The sequence below is a fragment of the Malania oleifera genome, chromosome 1 (genome assembly GCF_029873635.1).
Source record: "Malania oleifera isolate guangnan ecotype guangnan chromosome 1, ASM2987363v1, whole genome shotgun sequence".
Lineage (NCBI taxonomy): Eukaryota > Viridiplantae > Streptophyta > Magnoliopsida > Santalales > Ximeniaceae > Malania > Malania oleifera.
Window position 1 is genome coordinate 155,170,505 of NC_080417.1, and position 20,950 is coordinate 155,191,454.

The window sequence follows — 20,950 nt, forward strand, 5'->3', positions numbered from 1 at the left end:
CATACCCTTCTCAAACCTTTGAGTCTTCTCATACTCGCTTAAGATCATACATGGTGCAAAACGGGACAGCTCTATGTATCGAGCCGCATACCCCTGCACCATCAAACTCCCCTGCATCAGAGCAGAAAACTCATCTGCCTTTGCATCACGTACTGAAACCGAGAAGTATCTATCAAGGAACACCTCCTTGAAACGGCTCCATGTCCTCTCCTTAGGACCAGCTCTCTACTTGTCCAGCAGACTCACCGCAGTCCACTATCAACTCGCCTCCCCAGACAGCTGGAAAGTAGCATAGAGGACTCATTGCCTATCCGTGTAGTGCAGAACTCCCAGAATCCTCTTAGTCTTCTCCATCCAATCCTTTACTGTCGTCGGGTAAGGTCCTCCAAAGAACGTCGGAGGATGTATGCGTGTGAACCTCTCAATGGTGCACCCCATAGCAGTAGGTGAGCGCTCGCATTTCCTCACACTCCGCCCGATCTCCCGTAATACCTACCTCATCAAACCTCGAGGTACAGAAGGGGACTCATCACTCGCAGTCTCCTCAGAGCCACTTCCCAGATTATTATCCTTGGGCTTCATTCTGCAACATAATAGGAATCTATCAATATCCCTATAACACATACAGTTAACACAATGATTTACACTGATCGTGTTAACAACTTCCTGTCAGGTATAGGTCTGTCCTATCACACCGACACGAAAGTCATCAATGATCTGCTCTGCTTTTACTGGAATCGTCATCCCAGGAAAAACACGGAGTACCATCGACAATTCCCAGTCTAGCAACCAAACAACCCTCAACCAACTCTACCCATATCCACATCCTATACTCTAGTATGTACTCATAACTAAGCCTAACCAAGTCTACAAGATCTAGTAACCTGGTTAGCTCTGATACCAAGCAGTCACGCCTCGAACCTGAAATGGGACCCAGGGGTGAAAATTGTAACTTAACCTGTCCCTTTATCATACAAATCATCAGAGATACAACACACTGGATGAGGGTCCGACCCCGTGGGGTTCCCAAGCACCCTAAACACATCCAATCATAATCATATACGCAGCGGAAGAAGTCATTTTATATCAACATATGCAGTACCATACCAGAGTCTATACAAGAGCAGAATATGGCTCTAAAAAAACATACAAACTGGGTGCCCAAATACAACTCAAAATGGCAACCCAATAAAACTACACTCCTAGCACTTACCCAAGCACTAACACAGTACACCGGCCACCACGCTCCCTAACCAAGACGTTAGTTCCGGTTACTCGAAGGACCTGTAAAAATATACGTACAGTAGGGGTGAGACACCTCTCAGTAAGGAAGAACACAAGTTATATCCGTGTGTGGCATTTGAGTGTTATCATGACACAACATACAAGCAATTGAATGCAATCTAGTACTAATTTACACAGTGCACACACGTACGCACACGATGACCATTTATACGCAGCCCCGTAATAATACACACACATGATCAATAACCTGGTGTCGTCACACCTATCGGCTCGAAGCCGGTTCGACATTCCGGGATTGGCCCGTAGCCAACCCGCGAAGCACGGCGCCACCGGCACATGGCTAGTCCTCAACTCCCATGGCATCGTACCGGCGCTAACTGGTGGATCCACACCCTTCGGCCTGATCTGTCGGAATAGGCTCACGCCCTCGGATATAGAGCCGGTCACTTTTTCCTACGTGGCAGGCGATAAATACATGCCCTCGGATATAGAGCCGGACACTCTTAGTACCTGGAATCATTTTGGAATCGCGATCTTATCAGCAATTTCGGAACCGCTTTCCTCTTAGCAATTCCGCATATAACACACACATGCATGCTCATATAACCAAATAAACCACTCATTTGGTAATCTAAATCATGGTTTTCCAAAAAAATACAGTTTAAACAAAGTCAAGGCACAGTCATCCCAATATCACAGTATAAATCACACATATACTCGATTTTCAACAACACTCGGGATTCAGCCCGTTGCCCCTTTTTTCCCAAAAACTATAATAATGAAAAACTCATAGTTTTCCCCATTAAATCCCCCCAAATGAGTATCTGAAACACACATAGGACCGTGGACCACAGTTCCACCGAATCCAATTTAAAAAATAACCAATATAACACAGTTTCCCCTTACCTTAACCCTGTAAGCAAATCCCGAACTCCGAGGTCCCTAAACAGCGAACCGAGTTTCAAAACCTACAAATCATAGTACAGAATATGTTCACAAGACAGTTACCTACAAATCTACCAGATCAGAATTGAAAACTGAGCCTTACCTCGATTTTACGCCGAAACCCAAAAATCTCTGAAACGAGATTCCGATTCGTAGAAGTTGTAGAGAATCCTTCCACGATCCTTGTGGTAGCTTCCGTTTTTCGATTGCGTCAATGATCGACAAAGAATTCTAGAGAGAAGCAGAGAGTAGAGAGAGTTTTGAGAGAGAGAGAGAGAGAGAGAGAGAGAGATAGGATTGAGTTTACTTAATGAAGAAGTAATAGAAATTTCCTTTTATAGCCCTTGACCTGAAAATTTTCAATTTTGCCCCTCTCTTAATATTTAAACCCATTTTTATATTTTGGGTTCTTACAGCAGGGCCTCTCTCTCTCTCTCTCTCTCTCTCTCTCCTCTCATTCTCTCTCCCTCTCACCTCGATTTCGTGACGGATTTTCACTCGATTGAAAATTCGAAGATACCGCTGGACTCTATTCTTCACTGCCGTTATTTCTACCGGAGCGGATTGGTGGTAGGAGTGGTGTAGGCGTATTCCCTAAGGTAAGCCATTTTCCCATTTTTCTTTAATTTCTTGCAAATTATAAGCCCAATTGACGAACGGACACCACCACGAGAATCTAGGGATGATTCTCTACAAGTCTAGTGGGACAAAATTCTCGTGGGGGTGTCGGGCCAAAACCCCAAATTTGGGGTACGGTGGTTATTAATTGGCTTATTTTTAATTAATTAGCATTAATTTAAAATGCTAAAATATTGAGCATCTAGGGTTGAAGTAGGATTTTTGAAATTTAGGGCCTAGGTGAGCGCCGCAGGTTTAATTTTGGGACCCGCAAGCAAAATTCAGAAAATTAGGTGGGGGTGTTAAATAATAGTTTAAATATTAATTTGAGGTATATGGACTCTAGGGAAGGCTAGATGAGTATTATTTTAGAGAAATATATTAATTAATATGGGAAAAATATAAATTGCAGGAGTTAAATTTCGGGCGCCAAGGACATGAAATTTTGGGATTCTAGCGAGACTCTCAGTAAGCCAGGTAAGGGGTCTTTTTATGAAAATTATGGGTTGAGCAATATGTGAAAATGGCGTATGTTATTTTATCTGAAATTTATTATGATATAAATATCAGATGAAATTTGTGTGGCATATGACTTATATTGAGAAATATTTAAACTGAGTTTGATGATTTATCCTGTGAAATATCTAATACTGAAATGTGTTTTAATATGAGAATTGAAATGTGGGAAAATGATGAAAGTAAAATGTGCAAGAAATGTATTTTCTAAGAAAATGAAGAAAGGTAAAATATGGAAATGTGTTTTGAGAAATATTGAGTAATTGTGAAATAATGTATGTATATGATAGTATGAGATGAGATGAATTATGAACTGAGAAAATATCATTTAAATGATGAAATGTGTTGAGAATAATGATATTGGAATGGGAGTATGTGAAATGAAAATATTGTAATGTTAATTCTGCAATATGAAAATGAGAAATGTGGAAATACGTGAAATATGAATGATAAAATGCCAATACGGCATAATGATTGTGGGTATGTGGTGGTAAACCCTGTTGGATGGTTATGATATTGAGCACGGTACCGTTGCTTGTGGTGTTAGTGCAAACACACGGACTCTTAGAGCATGTGGCGTGACAGTCAACTGTGCCATTGTGTAGGGTTGTTGGGCCCCCTAAGTCCGGATCAGGGTTATAGGTGGGCCAGTCATACTACAGACGCGATATGTGATATGATATTTGATCTAACTGGGTCGACCAACCATAGTTAGATCCAACCTTCGGGCTGCACAACCTTAATCATGGGGGGAAGCATGGCGTGTATAGAAAGTTCCTTAGGGTGGCCATGAATTACAAACGCGATGTTGGTATTTGATACTGAGGATACTCATGAGTTGGAAAGTAAAGTGGAAATGAAAGTGAAAGAATGATAAAATTGGCTAAAATGAGAAATGAAAGAAATAATTGAAATGGAGAAATGAAATGTGTGAGTTAATGACATATATAATTGAGGCGAAGTGAAACTCTCCGCCTGAGGCCTTACTGAGTAAGGTGAGTGCCCTGATAGGTATTAGATGTGACCATACGTGGTTACATAACGTGTTAGGGTAGAGGGAAGCTACCTGTATGGGCGGGTAATCTTCCCTATTCTCAGGAACTTTGCGGTAAATATGTGTTTGGAAATTACTAAATTTCAGAAATGATTTTAAAGCTTATAAAAGCTTGTGTTGTATATCTATATGATTATGAGAATGTGTATATCAATGTATCTTCTCAGATGAAATAGTGATTTGAAAAGTAAAGTGTATTATAATTGTACTCATATGGCCACACACTGTAAATAATTTATTCCTTCTTACTGAGATGTGTCTCACCCAAATTATCTAAATTTTTCAGGGGACAAAGATAGCCCAGGTGGTAGAGTTCCTGATCATAGGGAGCTGAGACCCTGATATACAGGGTGAGTTTGGACTAAGGAGGTGTGATTCCCTAGGGTTGTATTATTTTTGGGCATGAAATAGTATTGTATATTTGTGTATATTAATACTTTGGGTATTGTATTCTGACTGATATGTGTATATTGTCTTCCACTGTTAGGTTGTATAATAAAATAACTTTTTACCCGGTACCTAATTCAGGTCGGGTCGTACGAATGATAGTAGGATTGTTGACGTGGCCGATTTGTGGATGTTGTGAATGACATGTGATTATTTATTATTATTGAAAAAAAATTGTACGAAAATCGGGGCGTCACAACTGCTCTATCAACTAACTCAGAAAAATCCTGGATCCGCAGCACCACCACTTGTTTGAATATACTCCACCTCAAACCTCTTTCAAACTGCCTCACTTTTTTCACCTCATCAGGGACAATGTACGGGGCAAAACAAGAGAGCTCAATGAAATGTGCCGCATATTGCTGGACTGATAACTGTCCCTACTTCAAACTCGGGAACTCCTCCACTTTAGCCTCCTTGACAGTAGCTGGAAAATATCTATCAAAGAACAATTCCCTAAACCAATCCCAAGTTATGGCTATCAGCGTAGTCGTCTGCTGCTCCAGAAGCCTCACAACAGTCCATCATCTCTCAGCCTCTCCTGTTAGTCTATAGGTGGCGAAGAGGACCCTCTGATCTTCAGTACATTGCATCACAGCCAAGACTTTTGCAATCTCCTACATCCAGTTCTCAGCAACTGCAGGATCGACTCCTCCCGAAAAGGCCAGAGGATTCATTTTCATAAACTTCTCAATAGTGCACCCACGGCCAACTGATGGACCACCTTGCTCCCTCGAGCTCCTAGCGGTCTCAATTATAACCTACTGAGCCACGCTACGTAATACCACGTCAGAGTCAGTCTCACTTGCACCTGAGGGCCTTGCTCCATCACTGCCACTCGCATGGGCACTACCTCCTCCTGGATCCATCCTGAAAAATAACAATTGCAACTCAGTAATCCTATCCTTATAATTTACCCACTTAACTTAACCTCTTATCTCAACACTCTCAACTTATTCCTAACCCCAGTCCTACATTCTAGGAACATAACTCGACAATAGTTTACTATGATTTTCCCGAAATCGTCACCCAGGAAAAACATAGAAACCACCACGGAAGTCCTGTCTCTAGACTGTAGAACAAAACCTTAAATATTTTCCTATACTCTGGTATCACTTCCGATGCATTCTAAAATCTAAAGAACCTAGCAACCTAGGCTCTGATACCAAATTGTGATGACCTGTTTAATTTCCATACATTTTTTTTCCTTTTATAATAAGACCAATATAATAAATCCAAAAAATCATAATCATCCTGAACCTGTGGGTACCGGGGATATAACAGGAACACAAAATGGAAGCCTATTGATTACGCGCCGAAACTGCGTAATTGAACGTTTAACTCGAGCTTTATGGTTTATATTTTTAATTAAATGTCCAAAATTATCCAATATTCTAATAAAGTGCCAAAATCATCATTCTTGAACTTTATTGCACTATTTATGAAGTTTTGGTAATTTTTTGTCACAGGAAAAATTCCCGGGAACCAAAACCGACACCTGTTCGTATTTCATGCATAACTTCTCCTTCCGACCTCCAATCAAGACGATTCAAATTTATAGAGAAATAGGAAAGGATTATATACAACTTTAGTGTTTTGAGTTTTGTGAGATACAGGCTCCAGAAGAGTCAAATTTGCAATGAATAGAGAATGAAAAAAATGAAAAAAATAAAGTTGCCGGGTCAACCCTTTCCCATCCAGGTCAATCCTTTCCATCCGGGTCTAGGGCACCCAATGCCTCCTATTTAAGTTCCTCTGTTTCTTCCCCCTACGCAGGCAGCCCATGAGGGCTCCCCCTCTCCCCTTCTCTCTTTTCCCTTTCTCTTTTCTCTTTTCTCTTCCATGGTTTTTCTCTTGACTACTCTCTTTTCATTCCTCTGTTTCTCTCCCTGAACTCTCTCTTGTTCTCTCCTTCTGGAAGTTCTCTCTTTTTCTTTATTTCTCTCTCAACCTTCTCCTCCGGCCACAGCAGTGCTGCCATACCAGCACCATCAACATCCGAGCAACAGCAGCCTCCATAGACTTTTCCCCACAGCAGCAGTCATCCGAACCACCACACCACAGCAGCCGAAACTTCTCTGTTCCAGCTGCAACACCAGCAACACAGCAGCCCACCGAAGTACCTCCATCACAGCAGCAACAGCACAGCCTCCAGCTCCACCCTCGGCCACAGTCTCTAGCAGCAGCAGAGCAGCCCACTTCTCCACCAGTCCACAAAATCTACTCCAGCAGGCCCGAGAGTTTTCCTGCACAGCCACTCTCTGTTTCTCTCTCTCTTAATTTTTTTATGCAGTTGATTGTTATTTTAATTTTTAAGTTATCAACTTATGCAGTTTTGCTTCTCTATCTTTTGTTCTTTAATTAGTATTTGACTGAATATTAATATGATGTTAGTGTGTTTTGCTTTAGTATTTAGTTTTTGTTGTTTAAGTTATTTATTTAATCGGATTAAGTTTGGGTTCGTTATGAAATAAAAAATAAATAAATAAATAAAAGTGTTTTTTTTTCTTTGTTTTAAAGAATTTAATTAGTTGTTTTTTCAAGAAAGTTTAATCTTTTTGTTGGGTTCCGATTTAGTTAGGGTCCATTTTATTTAAGTTTATATTTTTATCGTGCTCCATATTGTTTGTGTGTTTTGAATTCTCATTGAGTTTGTGTTTGTGTTTAAAATATGATGCTTGATTTAATTTTCGTAGTTTTGTTAAAGGTTCAATTTTAGTATGTGCGTTTGTGTCTAATTGAGTTTCCATTATGTGCTTTAATTCCATGATCAATGTTACCATTTTTAATGAGCGCGTGTTTCGATGTTCCCTTAGGTAGATTAGAGTTTCCATTCCTACGTACTCTTTAAATTGAAGCATGCTAGTTTTAGGACTTTAATTTAAGTTTTTGTTTAACTCTCCAAAACTTTGAAAATCCCGAATCTGAACTGAGTTCAGTACCTTTTTTTTAATTTCGATTGGAAGAACGTAAAATCTAAGATTAAACGCATTCCCTGAGGAGACGATCTAGCCCTTGGGCTTAATATTACACGACGTAACTCTTATACTTGGGATAGCTTCCGAGCTGCTCATTTTTCGAGTGAGTCATCTATGCAGCAGGAAACATAAATCATAAACACCTCATTTTACCATACACCAAAATACCAAAGTTACTACATCCATTGTAATTATATTTACAACCCAAAAGGATTCCTAGGGTCATTCTCGAAAAATACATTCGACCCTATCAAAACACTTACCCTTCTGGAAGGGCAAACTAGCGATACTACCTCAGCTGAGCTTTATCCGCTCTCCTATCAGAGGCTTCTAAAATGTTTATGAAATTCGGGATACGCCATGGGTTATGGAACCTTGGTCTTGCTAACTCTTGGAGTGTTGGAGTTCCCCATAACAAGAATCATCATATTCACCTTTGCATCCAGATCAGTTATCCGCTACTGCAAAGTTTCAACTGTATGGCGAAAGTCCTCTGACATGTCACCTATCAAACTTGCTTGATGTTTTTTGTGATCCCATCACTTCATCAACAAGTTCTCTCATCTGAGCCACCTCCGTGACCACTGTATTGGTCGTTGCATCAACCTGTGCTTCCAGCACGCTGATCCTCTCAGCATTGTTTAGTGTCATTATCACTTACCAAAGCTTTCCAAATCCAACAACGAAGGTAAATGAATTCACTTAGCAACTCAACCTTGGGCTCTGATACCAAGTGTCACGGTCCGACAATTTTCACACCCTTGTGAAGGATCGTGCTGCGCTAGCTAAAGCACTCTTGCTTAACTAGCCAGCCTATCATTTACCAGCATTCATCCATGAAACACTTTCATTAGTATTAATTTAAATAGCAGCAGAAACAGTAATCAATTCATGAAAGTCGTGGCAAGCAAGTAGTAAACATTGAAGCAAACATAATTCATTAACAACACCTCCATTGACATTGTGTGCTTAGCGAGGGAGGCAAGTAGGCTAAACACGTTAACAATAGCTAGTGAGTTTTACAATTGCTAATAAACACTCACTCTCTCCTAAAGAGCTTTCTAGGCCATTCCCACTCTAACACTAGGAAACATCAAAGTGACTAAGGAGTCATATTGTCTTATTTGGCTTACGAAGACACTACTAGTAAAAAATAACCCTACACTAGTATTTAAATAGTGAAAACTCATCCCAAGTACACGAAATAAGCAGTCACAAGCAAGCATAATGCCCTAAACAAACTTAGTGACAATGCACAGGTTTGATGCCACTCAAATTGCAAACAATAATAGGTTGCCATTTAAAGGCAAGCAGAAGTTCAGACCGAATCATCTATAATTTTTTGAGTTTTTTCCCAGATTAACTTTTAAAAATAATATTAAATAATACCCCTTTATGTGAAGTATTTCCCAGAATGAATCTGACGAGCGAGATTTAAACAAATCTCGCTACTCGGAGTAGCGAGATTTTCCATATGTTGACCTTAAAAAATCTCGCTACTTGGAGCAGCGAGATTTGGTTGCCATGCGTCCTTGCCAGAATGGGCCTGACATTTAAATCTTACTACTCCAAGTAGCAAGATTTTCCACGTGTTGACCTTAAAAAAATCTCGCTACTTGGAGTAGCGAGATTTGATTGCCCCGCGTCCTTACCAGAATGGGTCTGACATTTAAATCTCGCTACTCCAAGTAGTGAGATTTTTCACGTGTTGACCTTAAAAAAATCTCGCTACTTGGAGTAGCGAGATTTGATTGCCACGCATCCTTGCCAAAATGGGCTTGGCATTTAAATCTCGCTACTTTGAGTAGTGAGATTTTCTGTGCGTCAAGTTTTCATTATTAATTAAATTGTTTTTTGAATTATTTGAGTGAAGAATCAATTATTAATTTAAATTTTCACTTATAATAATTTACAATTTGTAATTTAGTTAAAAATATTTTTTTATCAAAAATTAATATAACGGTCATACACTAAAAATACACTAATTATATTTAATTAAATAGGGAAATCTTCATATATTTTATTGAGTAGGAAATATTTAAATATTAATATGTTCCATTTGTTGCCGCTATCTTTGGCACAAAGAGAGCCGCTGATCCATCAATTTATCATACTGTTCCTTTTGAAGTTAGGATTTTAATTTCCGCATTTCTGACATTTTGTATTTTGTGTTTGTTCCTCTATTATCCTCTCTCTCTCTCTCTCTCTCTCTCTCTCTCTCTCTCTCTCTCTCTCTCTATTTTTGTTCCACCATTTTCCCTATAAATTCTAATGTCATTTTTATTTTTTTGATATGGGTGTTTCGATTTTTTTTTGTTAAGGCTTAACCATTTTTTCAAAAAAAATTACAGAGAAAATTGGAATGATGAAGAGTAGAGAATAAAATGTTAATCATGAGGATAACTAAAAGATTGGGAAATTTGGATTCTTAAAAGATTGGGATCATGGCTGCCTCTATTATTCTCTCTCTTCATATGTCAACTAATATATTACTCATTACTATAATTAATTTTGTTCCTTGGGAGCAGTTAGGTTGTGGGATGACCGCCTATATGGCTTATAGGATGAACAACTTGCTTGACTAACCAGGTAAGGACACCGCCTATATGGCTTATAGGATGAACATCTTGGCTAACCAAGTAAAGACTCTGACCTCTAAAGAAGATGAGACATGCGAGGATGATAAATTGAAGCAAACTTCAAAGAAAAAAGTGTACAATGGTAGCAATAAGAACAACACTGTTGCTATGGAAAAAGGACATCTTGGGCTTGTTAAGGTTAACATGGATGGATTGCCAATTCGGAGGAAAATGGATCTAAATGCTTCTTCTATATATGAGACTTTAGCCCAAGCACGGAGGACATGCTTGTTAATCCAACCACAAGCATCACTTCCACTCATGAGTGTAATCTTTATATTTTATATTTTTTATCAGTAATGTATAATTTACTTATTTTCTATCAATTCGATCTTAAATGTTTTGATGTGAAACTATTGTTAAATTATTGCTGCGCCTCAATCTAACGACTAACTTTTAGAACCAAGTGGTTTAATGTAATAACCACAAAAAGGGATATAGAAGATTGGTGGAGTGATTTCAAAATAAATAAATAAATAATTAATTAAATAAGCGGATTAAAAAAAAGAAAAAATAATAATAATTAATATTTATTTTTATTTTTATTAATAAATATATTAATATTAATATTAACTAAATATATTATTATTATTATATATCCTTCAGGATCCTTCCTAAAGGAAGGATCAGAGAAGGAAAGAAAAAAAATTTCAGAGGAGAGCTACACCAGCCCCCCCCCCCCCACTGTTCTCTCTTTCCTCTCATTTTCTTTCCCTCTCTCCTTAGTTACATGGTGGATTCTTACCCGATCGAGAATCAGAAGATACCGTTGAGCTCCATTCTCCGCTACCATCATTTCTACCGGAGTGGATCGGTGGTAAGAGTGGCGTAGATGTATCTCCTAGGGTAAGCTAATTTCTCATTTTTCTTTAATTTTTTTGTAAAATATAAGCCCAATTTATGAACGAACACCACCACGAGAATCTAGAGATGATTCTTTACAAGTCTAGTGGGACGAAATTCTCGTGAGGTCGTCATGGGCAAAATCCCAAATTTGGGGTACGAGGGTTATTAAGGGCTTATTTTCAATTAATTAGTATTAATTTAGAAATTCTAAAATGTTGAACATCTAGGGCTGAAGTAGGATTTCTGAAATTTAGGGCTCGGGTGAGCGCCACGGGTGTAATTTTGGGACCCGTAGGCAAAATTCAGAAAATTAAATGGGACTGTTAAATGTTAGTTTAAATATTAATTTGAAGTATATGGAGCTTGGGGGAGGTTAGATGGGTATTATTTTGGAGAAATAGATTAATTAATCTGGGAAAAATGCAAATTGCAATAGTGAAATTTCGGGCGCCAAGGGTGTAGGATTTGGGATTCTAGCGAGATTCTCAGTAAGCCAGGTAAGGGGAATAAATTATAGCAATATTTTTAGAATTATTATTTGAATTAATATGTGAAAATGAGCATATGATATTTTGTTTGAAAATTATTATGATATTAATATCAGATAAATTGTGTGGCATTTGAGTAAATTTAAATTGTGATATTTTGGAGTGTAAAATATAATGATGTGTAATTTCTGAGAAAAATATTGAAATGAGAATTATTGATGTGATTAGTGAAAAATATTGAAATATAATATTTATATGTGAATGGAAATGTTTTGCCTAAAAAATAAGATTTTGTGAATTACAGATATTGGAAAATAATGAAATGTGGCATTTATTTGTGAGTAGAAATTATGTGCATGACAAATGAGTTTGTACAAATTATTGATATGAGTATTTTGGGAAAATGTGAAAAAAATACGTGAAATATGATATATGATATTACGAAATGATGAAATGTGCACAGAAAATGATGAGAATATTTATATTGAATTGAATTATGATATACTGGAATATGATTGATGAAATGTCAATACCACATAATGATTGCGGGTATGTGGTAGTGAACCCTGATGGATGGTTATGATATTGAACAAAGTACCGTTGCTAGTGGTGTTAGTGCAACCACACGGACTCTTGGAGCGTGTGGCGTGATGGTCGATTGTGCCATTTTGTACGGTTGTTAGGCCTCCTGAGTCCAGATCAGGGTTATAGGCCGACCAGTCGTATTACAAACGCGATATGTGATATGCTATTTGATATAACCGGGTCGGCCAACCGCGGTTAGATCCAGCCTTCGGGCCGCACAACCTTGACCATAGGGGGAAGCATGGCGTGGATAGAAAGATCCTCAGGGTAGCCATGAGTTACAGACACGATGTTGGTATTTGATACCCAGGATACTCATGAGCCAGAAAGTAAATCAAAAATTGAAAGTAAAAGAATGATAAAATTGGCTAAAATAATAAGTGAAAGAAATAATGGAAATTGAGAAATAAAGAATGTTAAATATGAGAAATGAACTGTGTGAGTTAATGACATAAATAATTAAGGCAAAGTGAAACTCTCCGCCTGAGGGCTTATTGAGTAATGTGAGTGCCCTAATAGGTATCAGATGTGGCCATACTCGATTGCATAAGATGTTAGGGCAGAGGGAAGCTACCTGTATAGGCGGGTAATCTTCCCTATTCTCAAGAACTTCGTAGGTAAAAATGTCTTGGAATGATTGATTTTGAGAAATAATTTTAAAGCTTATAAAAGCTTGTGTTGTATATCTATATGATTATGAAAATGTGAATATCAATGTATTTTCTCAAATGAGATGTTGTTTTGAAAAGTAAAGCGTGTTATAATTGAACTCAGATGGCCACACACTGTAAATAATTTATTCCTTCTTACTGAGATGTGTCTCACCTAATTTATCTAAATTTTTCAAGGAATAGAGACCAACCTGGTGATAGAGTTCCGTGATAGTAGGGAGCTGGAACCTCGAGATAGAAGGTGAGTTTGGACTAGGGAGGTGTGATTCCCTAGGGTTGTATTGTTTTTGGGTATAAGATAGTATTGTGTATGTGTGTATATTGATACTCTGGGTATTGTATTCTAACTGATATGTATATACTGTCTTCCGCTGTTAGTTTGTATAATAAAATAACTTTTTATCTGGTACCCAATGCGGGCCAGGTCGTATGAATGGTATTAGGATTGTTGACGTGGCTGATTTGTGGATGTTGTGGAGGATGAGTGATTATTTATCTATTATTGAAAAAAAAATTATACGAAAATCGAGGCGTCACAGTTTGGTATCAGAGCTTAGATTGCTAGGTTTTGTAGACTTTAGTAGACAGCGGAATACAATACTAAAGTATAGGAGTGGATTTTGAGGAAAATAGATGATGGGTAAATTGAAATGGGGGTTAGTGATTGTTGGAGGATGAGGTGAGAATTTAGGATTCTATCTTGTGGCCTAGAGGCAGAAGTACCGGGGTTGTTTTTGTGTTTTTACTGGGGTGACGATTTCAGGAAAATCATAGATACTACCGCTGGATCTTGTTTCTGAGTGGTAGGACTAAATCTTAAATGGGGATTAAGGTGTAGATAGAAGAATAATTTATGAGTTATTGTAGTGTATGGGTTGTGTGATAGTGATTGTATGCTGAGATTAGCTGTTTCCTTTGTAGGATGGATCCGGGGAACAGTAACACGAATGCGGGAGGTGATGGAGCAAGACCTTCCAGTATGGGTGGTGCAGACCCTGACATGGTATTGCGTAGCGTCACTCAGCAGGTGATGGCTGAGATGGCCAGAAGCTTGGGGGAGAGGAGTTGCACGATCGAGTAGTTCACGCGTATGCGACCCCCATCTTTTGCTAAAGGAGCAGACCCATTGGTAGCAGAGAACTAGGTTCAAGACATAGAGGACATACTGGCTGTCCTCTCATGTACAGACAAGCAGAGGGTGTTATTTGCCACATTTAAATTGACCGGGGAGGCAAAGCGCTGGTGGAGGTCAGTGAGAGTACTGGAGGAGCAAAGACCGGATCCTATAGCGATGACATGGAGTCGCTTTAGGGAGATTTTCTTCGAGCTGTACTTTCCCGTTACGATTAGGAGCGCAAAGGCATGAGATTTCTGTATCTGACACAAGGGTTTATGACGGTGCAGTAGTACGCAGCGAGGTTTGTTAAGCTGTCCCGGTTCACCCCGTATATGGTGCCAGGTGAGGAAAGGAAGGCGAGGAAGTTTGAGGAGGGCTTGAGGCAGAACCTGTATGAGCAGGTGGTAGGTTTTCGAGCTCAGACCTTCTCGTAGATAGTGGACAGGGCTGCGGTGATTGAGAGTAACATACATAGAGGCGTAACAGCCCAGAGCCAAAGGAAGAGGCCCACGCCTTCTGATTTTCAGGCAAGGCCCAATCGAGGGCCATGGAGGAGATATGATAGCAGAGGGGGATAATGACAGGGAGGAGGAAATCGACCAGTATAGGGCAAAAAAATGCCCCCTCCTTGTCCCAGATGTTTGAGGAGGCACCTAGGAGAGTGCCAAGCAAGAGAGGTTGTTTGCTATCAGTGCCATCAGCTTGGGCATATTGCGCGGAACTACCAAGCACCGCTAGTGGTAGTGGCTGCTCCTCGACCGTATAGAGGAGGCTACCAGACACCTCGAGGTGGATAGTAGAGGAATACTACACTGATGCGAGTCCGGAGCCCAAGTTGACTCCCTTCTCCTTTCCCGTAGGCGAGAAGCCCAGTGATGAAGTGGACGGAAGTCAGCTCTTCTCCTCTCTTCCAGTACAGAGTGGGAGATGTGGTGACAGGTTTTATTGTATGATTTCAATATTGTATTTAACGCTACTGTATGGTTGATTTTGGGGGTGATTCATTCTTTATCGCCCGAGAAATATGTTAAATTGTGTAGGTTTGCGCTCAGCCGTTTCTTAGTATTAGTTGGTCTGTTGCTACGCTGACTAGGATTGTTGGGTTATATAGTAAGGTAATTAGAACGGTCCACGTGGATATTCAGGGAAGGTCTGTTAGCTAATTTGGGGGTTCTAGCTGATGGGCTGAGATTAATATTGGGTAATGGGATTGGCCAGCTGCCCACTATGCTAACATTGCTTGCCATCAGAGAGTGGTAAGTATTCAGACCTTAAAGGACAGAGTATAGATTTCGTAGGATTACGGTGTGCGCACCCCCCCACTTAATTATTATTTTCTATTTTTCAAGCACCTAGATTTGCTTCAGAATTTGTCAGGAACTATTTGCTGGGTGCAGGCAGTAGAGTAGTATCAGAACGGATTGCCTCATCTGTCGGGTGGTTTTTTTTGGGATTATCCCAGTGGGTGTGAGTTGGTTGAGGGATTTCCTAGGATGTGTCATATTGCTACCCCGCTCAATTCCTGACTCGAGGGACTACCTACTTAGAACGTGACAGTAGCAGCCCTACCGCGTTTGCACTCTGACCTATGTTGCATTGACACGGGGGGCCCCGTCGCTTTCACAGGCACCGTATGACTGCATGCCAGAGTGCAAGCATGACCGAGCCCCTGCCGGAAGGAACTGTAGATACGGGTTCATTCAGCCCGTGGTGTGTCACCCTAGCGAGCACCGCTTTTGATTTATGAGGTATGAACGAAAAGGCCTCAGGTTGATGAGGGTTGTGCATCGATAGATCCCCCGAAATAAGGTTAACACGTGACTGATCATAAGTTGTCATCTTAAAGATGATGAATCCCCGCCCCGCGTATCGATGATTTGGTGACAGTTACAAGGATATAGATCTTCTTTCAAAGATAGACTTACTGACTCTTTAGGTACCACCAATGCAGGTGAGAGTCAAGGACGAAAGATGTTTTGCAGACGACATTTAGAACACGGTATGTCCATTGTGAATTCTATGTTATGTGCGTTTGGTTTGACGAATGCATCCCTGGTGTAGATCACAAACTTTTTATCGAATATGGATGCATAGGGTACTGTAGGAGCATCAGAACCTGCTGTGACACTTTTACCTCGCTGTTTAATAGCTAATCTCAGGTCTATGGCATCCCTCGAAGCAATAGACCAACATTATTGCGTTCAAATGTCACGTTTGTTTGAACAGACTGCGGCAGCGTCACAATCGCACCTGGATCAAGTGGACCCGGTACACGAAGGCCGGATGTGAATTATTCATCCGAAGCAGTACCGAGTCGGCAGCCTTTAGCTTAGCAGATAAGAAGCAAGCTAGCCATCTTTATATATCCTCCTCATATCCATGCATTACAACACCAGAGTTACATTAATCACGGGTCTCATATATCATCTCCAGAAAGATCTATTCATCGTAGAGGCTCGCCACTCCCCACACAAATGATCCATACTATTCCAGCAGACGCTACCGTACAGACGCTTACCCTTAAGACAACAAGTGGCAGAGGTCAAACCACAGCTCCTATTAGTGCAGACGCGGGCTTTATGCTGTGTGTAGATCCTATTGAAGTTGGATTGCTCTCTAACAAAGTTAATAAGATTCGGAGGGCGACACCTCTCAGTAAGGGAAATAAACTTAATATAGGTTGGCAACATGAGTATTATGTCTTAAATTCTTGTAGAATATGCAAGATGTGTCTGGTCCTAATATTACCGTAGACAATGACATGTCACGTCAATTTTAGGTATTTGTATGTCCCGGAATATCTGGCCGCCCAGACGGCGTCTCTATACATGATAAGAACATCGGGAGCAAAGCATAAGTGCATGCGCAGTAAGGTAAACTGTCTTAGCAGTCATATAATCAATAATAATAATAATAATAAGTAGATGTACATATAATTAATCATATAGTAATATATCACATGAATCAGAATTCCCTTGTGGTGTTTATGCTGAGGTGCTGGCAGTCATGTATTATCCCCCTTACATTGATGGGTTGTGTGAGTGTCCGAACGTCCGCGGCCGTTTTTAGTACGACGCGTCTTTTCTAGGCTGTCAGGGAGGGGGAGAATTCGCTGACAATAGCAAGCTTAGGTCCGAGACCACTGATAGCAAATCACTAGTCTAGTTGTATGAGTGCCGATGGGTCTGCACTGAACTGGCTTAGTACGACACTAAGGGGCTGATGGTGAGCAGAGCTCGGCGATAACAGCACACTTTTGAAAATGAAAGGTAAGGGACCCCCCAACCACATCGACCATTTCACCAATCTTCCACACACACTCCGTAAAGCAGCGGTTAACACAAATAATCCTGATCACGAAGACCGAATGGGACACATGCAACGGTACCGTGCAAGTGCTAGTCTAGACCAAGCCACCCAGGTTATGATTTGCATCATAATATACTAAATCGTGATAACTGACATCTTATATCATTAATTATCAAATCAATCATATCATTTGCACATATACGTATATCATGAAAATCATTGGCCTGTATGCCGGTGTTACACATTTTATCATAGCTTGACCCGCACGCCGGCAAAGCATAGCACAGCCCGTACGCTGGCAATTCACACACATAGCTCGGCCCGTATGCCAGCAAATCATAGCACAGCCCGTACGCCGGCAAATCATATAAAATCTCGGCCCGTACGCCGATTTTTCATCATAAAATCCATATCATCCATATTCTCAGAAAACAGTATTTCTCAACATTTTTATACTCACGCCACACTGAACAAGTTTTCCACGTATTCAACATATCATCATTTAAATAGTATTTTCCAAACATAAATCATATATATAAATTATTATTTTGACCCGAAACCAGAGCTAGACTATATATTTGCATGCATTTTCTCAAACAAAACGGCTTAGTTATCCCATTCTGATTCCTGAAAAGCCGTAAGAAAATATCCCTGCACCCACAGGGTTTCTACTAAACTCAACAACCCCGGAACGAAAACTTTCCATATTAAAGTTCAGCATTTCTAAGCATAAACATTTTCTCAATGTCACAAATCCAAAAATATTGAGTCGAAAGTTTTTACTCAAAACGTATTCAAGTATAACAATGAGGGATTCCCTGACCATAACTTGAAACTGCAACCCCCAGTATTACACTTTAGTATTTTCCTGCGCACAAACAACATTCTTATAACTAGAGCAAGACAAAGATGACTTAAAAGTCTTACCTGAATCTGGGTGATTCCAAATAGCTTTCACGGACGATCCGTCTCGTAGAATTGGAGAGAAACTTACCCCGATGAGCATCGTGGTGGACTTGGATTGTCGATCCGACGTAAATTTGGCCCGAAATCGAAGGAAAAGAAAGAGAGGGGAGATCGAAGGGGGAGAGGAGAGAGAGAAGAGAGTGATTGGCTTCCTTAATAATAAGATAAAAATCCAAATTTTGTATATTAGCAGGGGGATTTCGTCGACGAGCTAGTCCTGGTTGACGAATTCTTTATAATTTCGTCGACGAAATTCAGGTCGGCTCATACCCCCCTATTAGTATTTCGTCTTGACAAAAAATTCAGTCTTCATCGATGAATTCATTAAGCCTTCGTCACGAATCCCTTGTATTGTCGACAAAGCCTTGCTAATCCCTTTTAATTTATTCATTCCCAAAGTTCAATGTCGTCGCGAAGTTCGCGAATGTCCTTCTATTTTCGGTTTTCCATTTCCCTTTCTTTACTATTAAATTTCATTTTGAATCGGGTTGTTACATTCTCTTAACTAGTACTGGATCAATTTGTTGGTAGTATTTATTGATTCTATACTGGTGTATGCGAAGAGCAAGAGGAGAATGAGGAGCATCTGAGTATAGTGCTTCAGGTATTGTGAGAGAAGAAGTTGTACTGAAGCTCAGACGTGTGAGTTCTGGCTGGAACAAGTACCTTCCTGAACACGTCCTCTCCAGGGGTGAATTATGGTGATCCGAAGTAAGATTGCGGCGGTAGTAGATGGGTCGACCAAAGAATGTGCACGAAATCAGGAGTTTCCTGGATTGGATGGGTCTACCGCAGGTTTGTTGAGGGCTTCTCTAGCTTGTCAGGCCCACTTATCCGATAACCAGGAAGGTAGTGACGTTTGAGTGGTCTGATGAATTGAACAGTGCTTTCAGGACTTATTAATTATATTTTAACGCAGCGATCAGCACTGAGGCATGTGGTGACGATCCCTTCAAGAGAAGAGGGGTTCGTAATGTACAATGATGCGTCCCATCAAAAGGGTTCGAAACGCGTTATGAATGTGGCGAAGAGAGAGTGATAGCCTATGTCTCATGCAAGTTGCAGGAAATACGAGAACGAAACGACCCCACCCATAGGATGTTGGGAGTTGGAGGACGTTGTAGGTTGGTTTATGCACAAAAGCTTTGGAGGCACTATGCTATATGGGGGTTGGTAGGTGTGATACTAATGACCATAAGAGTTTAAAGTCTTTCTGCAGGTAGAAAGAATTGAATATGAGCAGAGGGAGATGGTTGACGCTAATAAAGGATTACGACTGCATATTTAGCTTACCACTGGGAAAGGTATGTGGTAGCTCCTGCTTTGAGTCAGAACTCAGTGGATTTTCAGCACCAATTCAAGATGGATCTAGGAGGCTCAGTGTGACGTTGTAACGGGCAATCACCAGGTGTTCATTGCTGACTTGATTTTGCAACGACTCATAGAAGCGGATTTAAAGTAGCCAGAAGAAGCATGATGCAAAAATAGTAGAATTATGGAAGGTCAAGATGGCCAAGAATCCAGGTTCAAGATTTCAGATTATGGAGCTTTAAGGTTCCTACCAGGTTATACGTTCCTACCAACCCTGAGATCAAGGAAAGTTATTCTGGAGGAAGAACATCAGTCTCTGCATACTGATATATAGGTAGCACTAAAATGTTACAGGATCTTCGCGAGTCCTTCTGGTGGAAACAAAATGAAGAAGGAGGATAGCTAGATGTTGATCAGATTTGATCTTGTGCCCGCAAGTTGAAGGCTGAGCACAAAGATCGCGGGATCATTGTAGCCACTTCCATTTCTGAGTGGAAGGAAATGGGAGCATTTTATAGAGAGGAAATTTCGTCACAAGATACCGCTGAATTGACGTGATCGGGTGTAGACTATATTTGGGTAGAAGTGAGGATCGATTGACGAAAAACCGCCCCACTTTTTCCAATCAGAGTTTCGTACTCCATGAACAGATTGGCCGAGTCGAGTATTACATCTAGGAGATAGTTAGACTCCATGGCATCCAATGTCCATAGTTAGTTTCAGATAGATAGAGACCAACCAGTTCATTATACTGTTTTTTGGAAGAGTCTAACAGGGGCCATGGGTCTCAGTTGTGTGTAGCATAGCTTTTCATCTTTAAACAGATAGGCAGACGGAAGAGGATATATAGATTTGTATGGATTGTTGTGAGTATGTTTGTGATGGACTTTGGAGGGTCATTGGATGCAGTATCTGTACTGGTTTAAGGTTGTGTATAACAAAACACACTACTAGGCAAGCATTGGATCGACACCGTATGGGTTGCTTTTATGGCAAGAGGTGAAAGATCCCGTTATACAGGATGAGGTTGGAGAGAAAATAGTATTGGGCAGGAGCGGATACAATCGACTCCAAAATAACCAAAGTCAGGGCTCATCAAAGGACAGGATCAGGACAGCGCAAGGGCCGGCAGAAGAGTTATGATGATGAATCCTAGCGAGAATTGGAGTTTGAGCAGGAGATATGTGTTCTGAAGTGGCGTCCCAGGAAGGAAGT

The 20,950-nt window shown here is 40.3% G+C and overlaps 1 protein-coding gene across 1 annotated transcript in view; it reads left to right on the forward strand.

Annotated features, from left to right (window-relative positions):
- The first annotated feature begins 10,409 nt into the window (after positions 1 to 10,409).
- LOC131150176 (auxin-responsive protein IAA13-like) overlaps positions 10,410 to 20,950 on the forward strand; it is a 21,177-nt gene continuing 10,636 nt past the window's right edge. The window contains exon 1 of the mRNA XM_058100772.1: positions 10,410 to 10,709. Coding sequence (XP_057956755.1) covers positions 10,410 to 10,709 — 300 coding nt within the window. The remainder of the gene's footprint in view (positions 10,710 to 20,950) is intronic.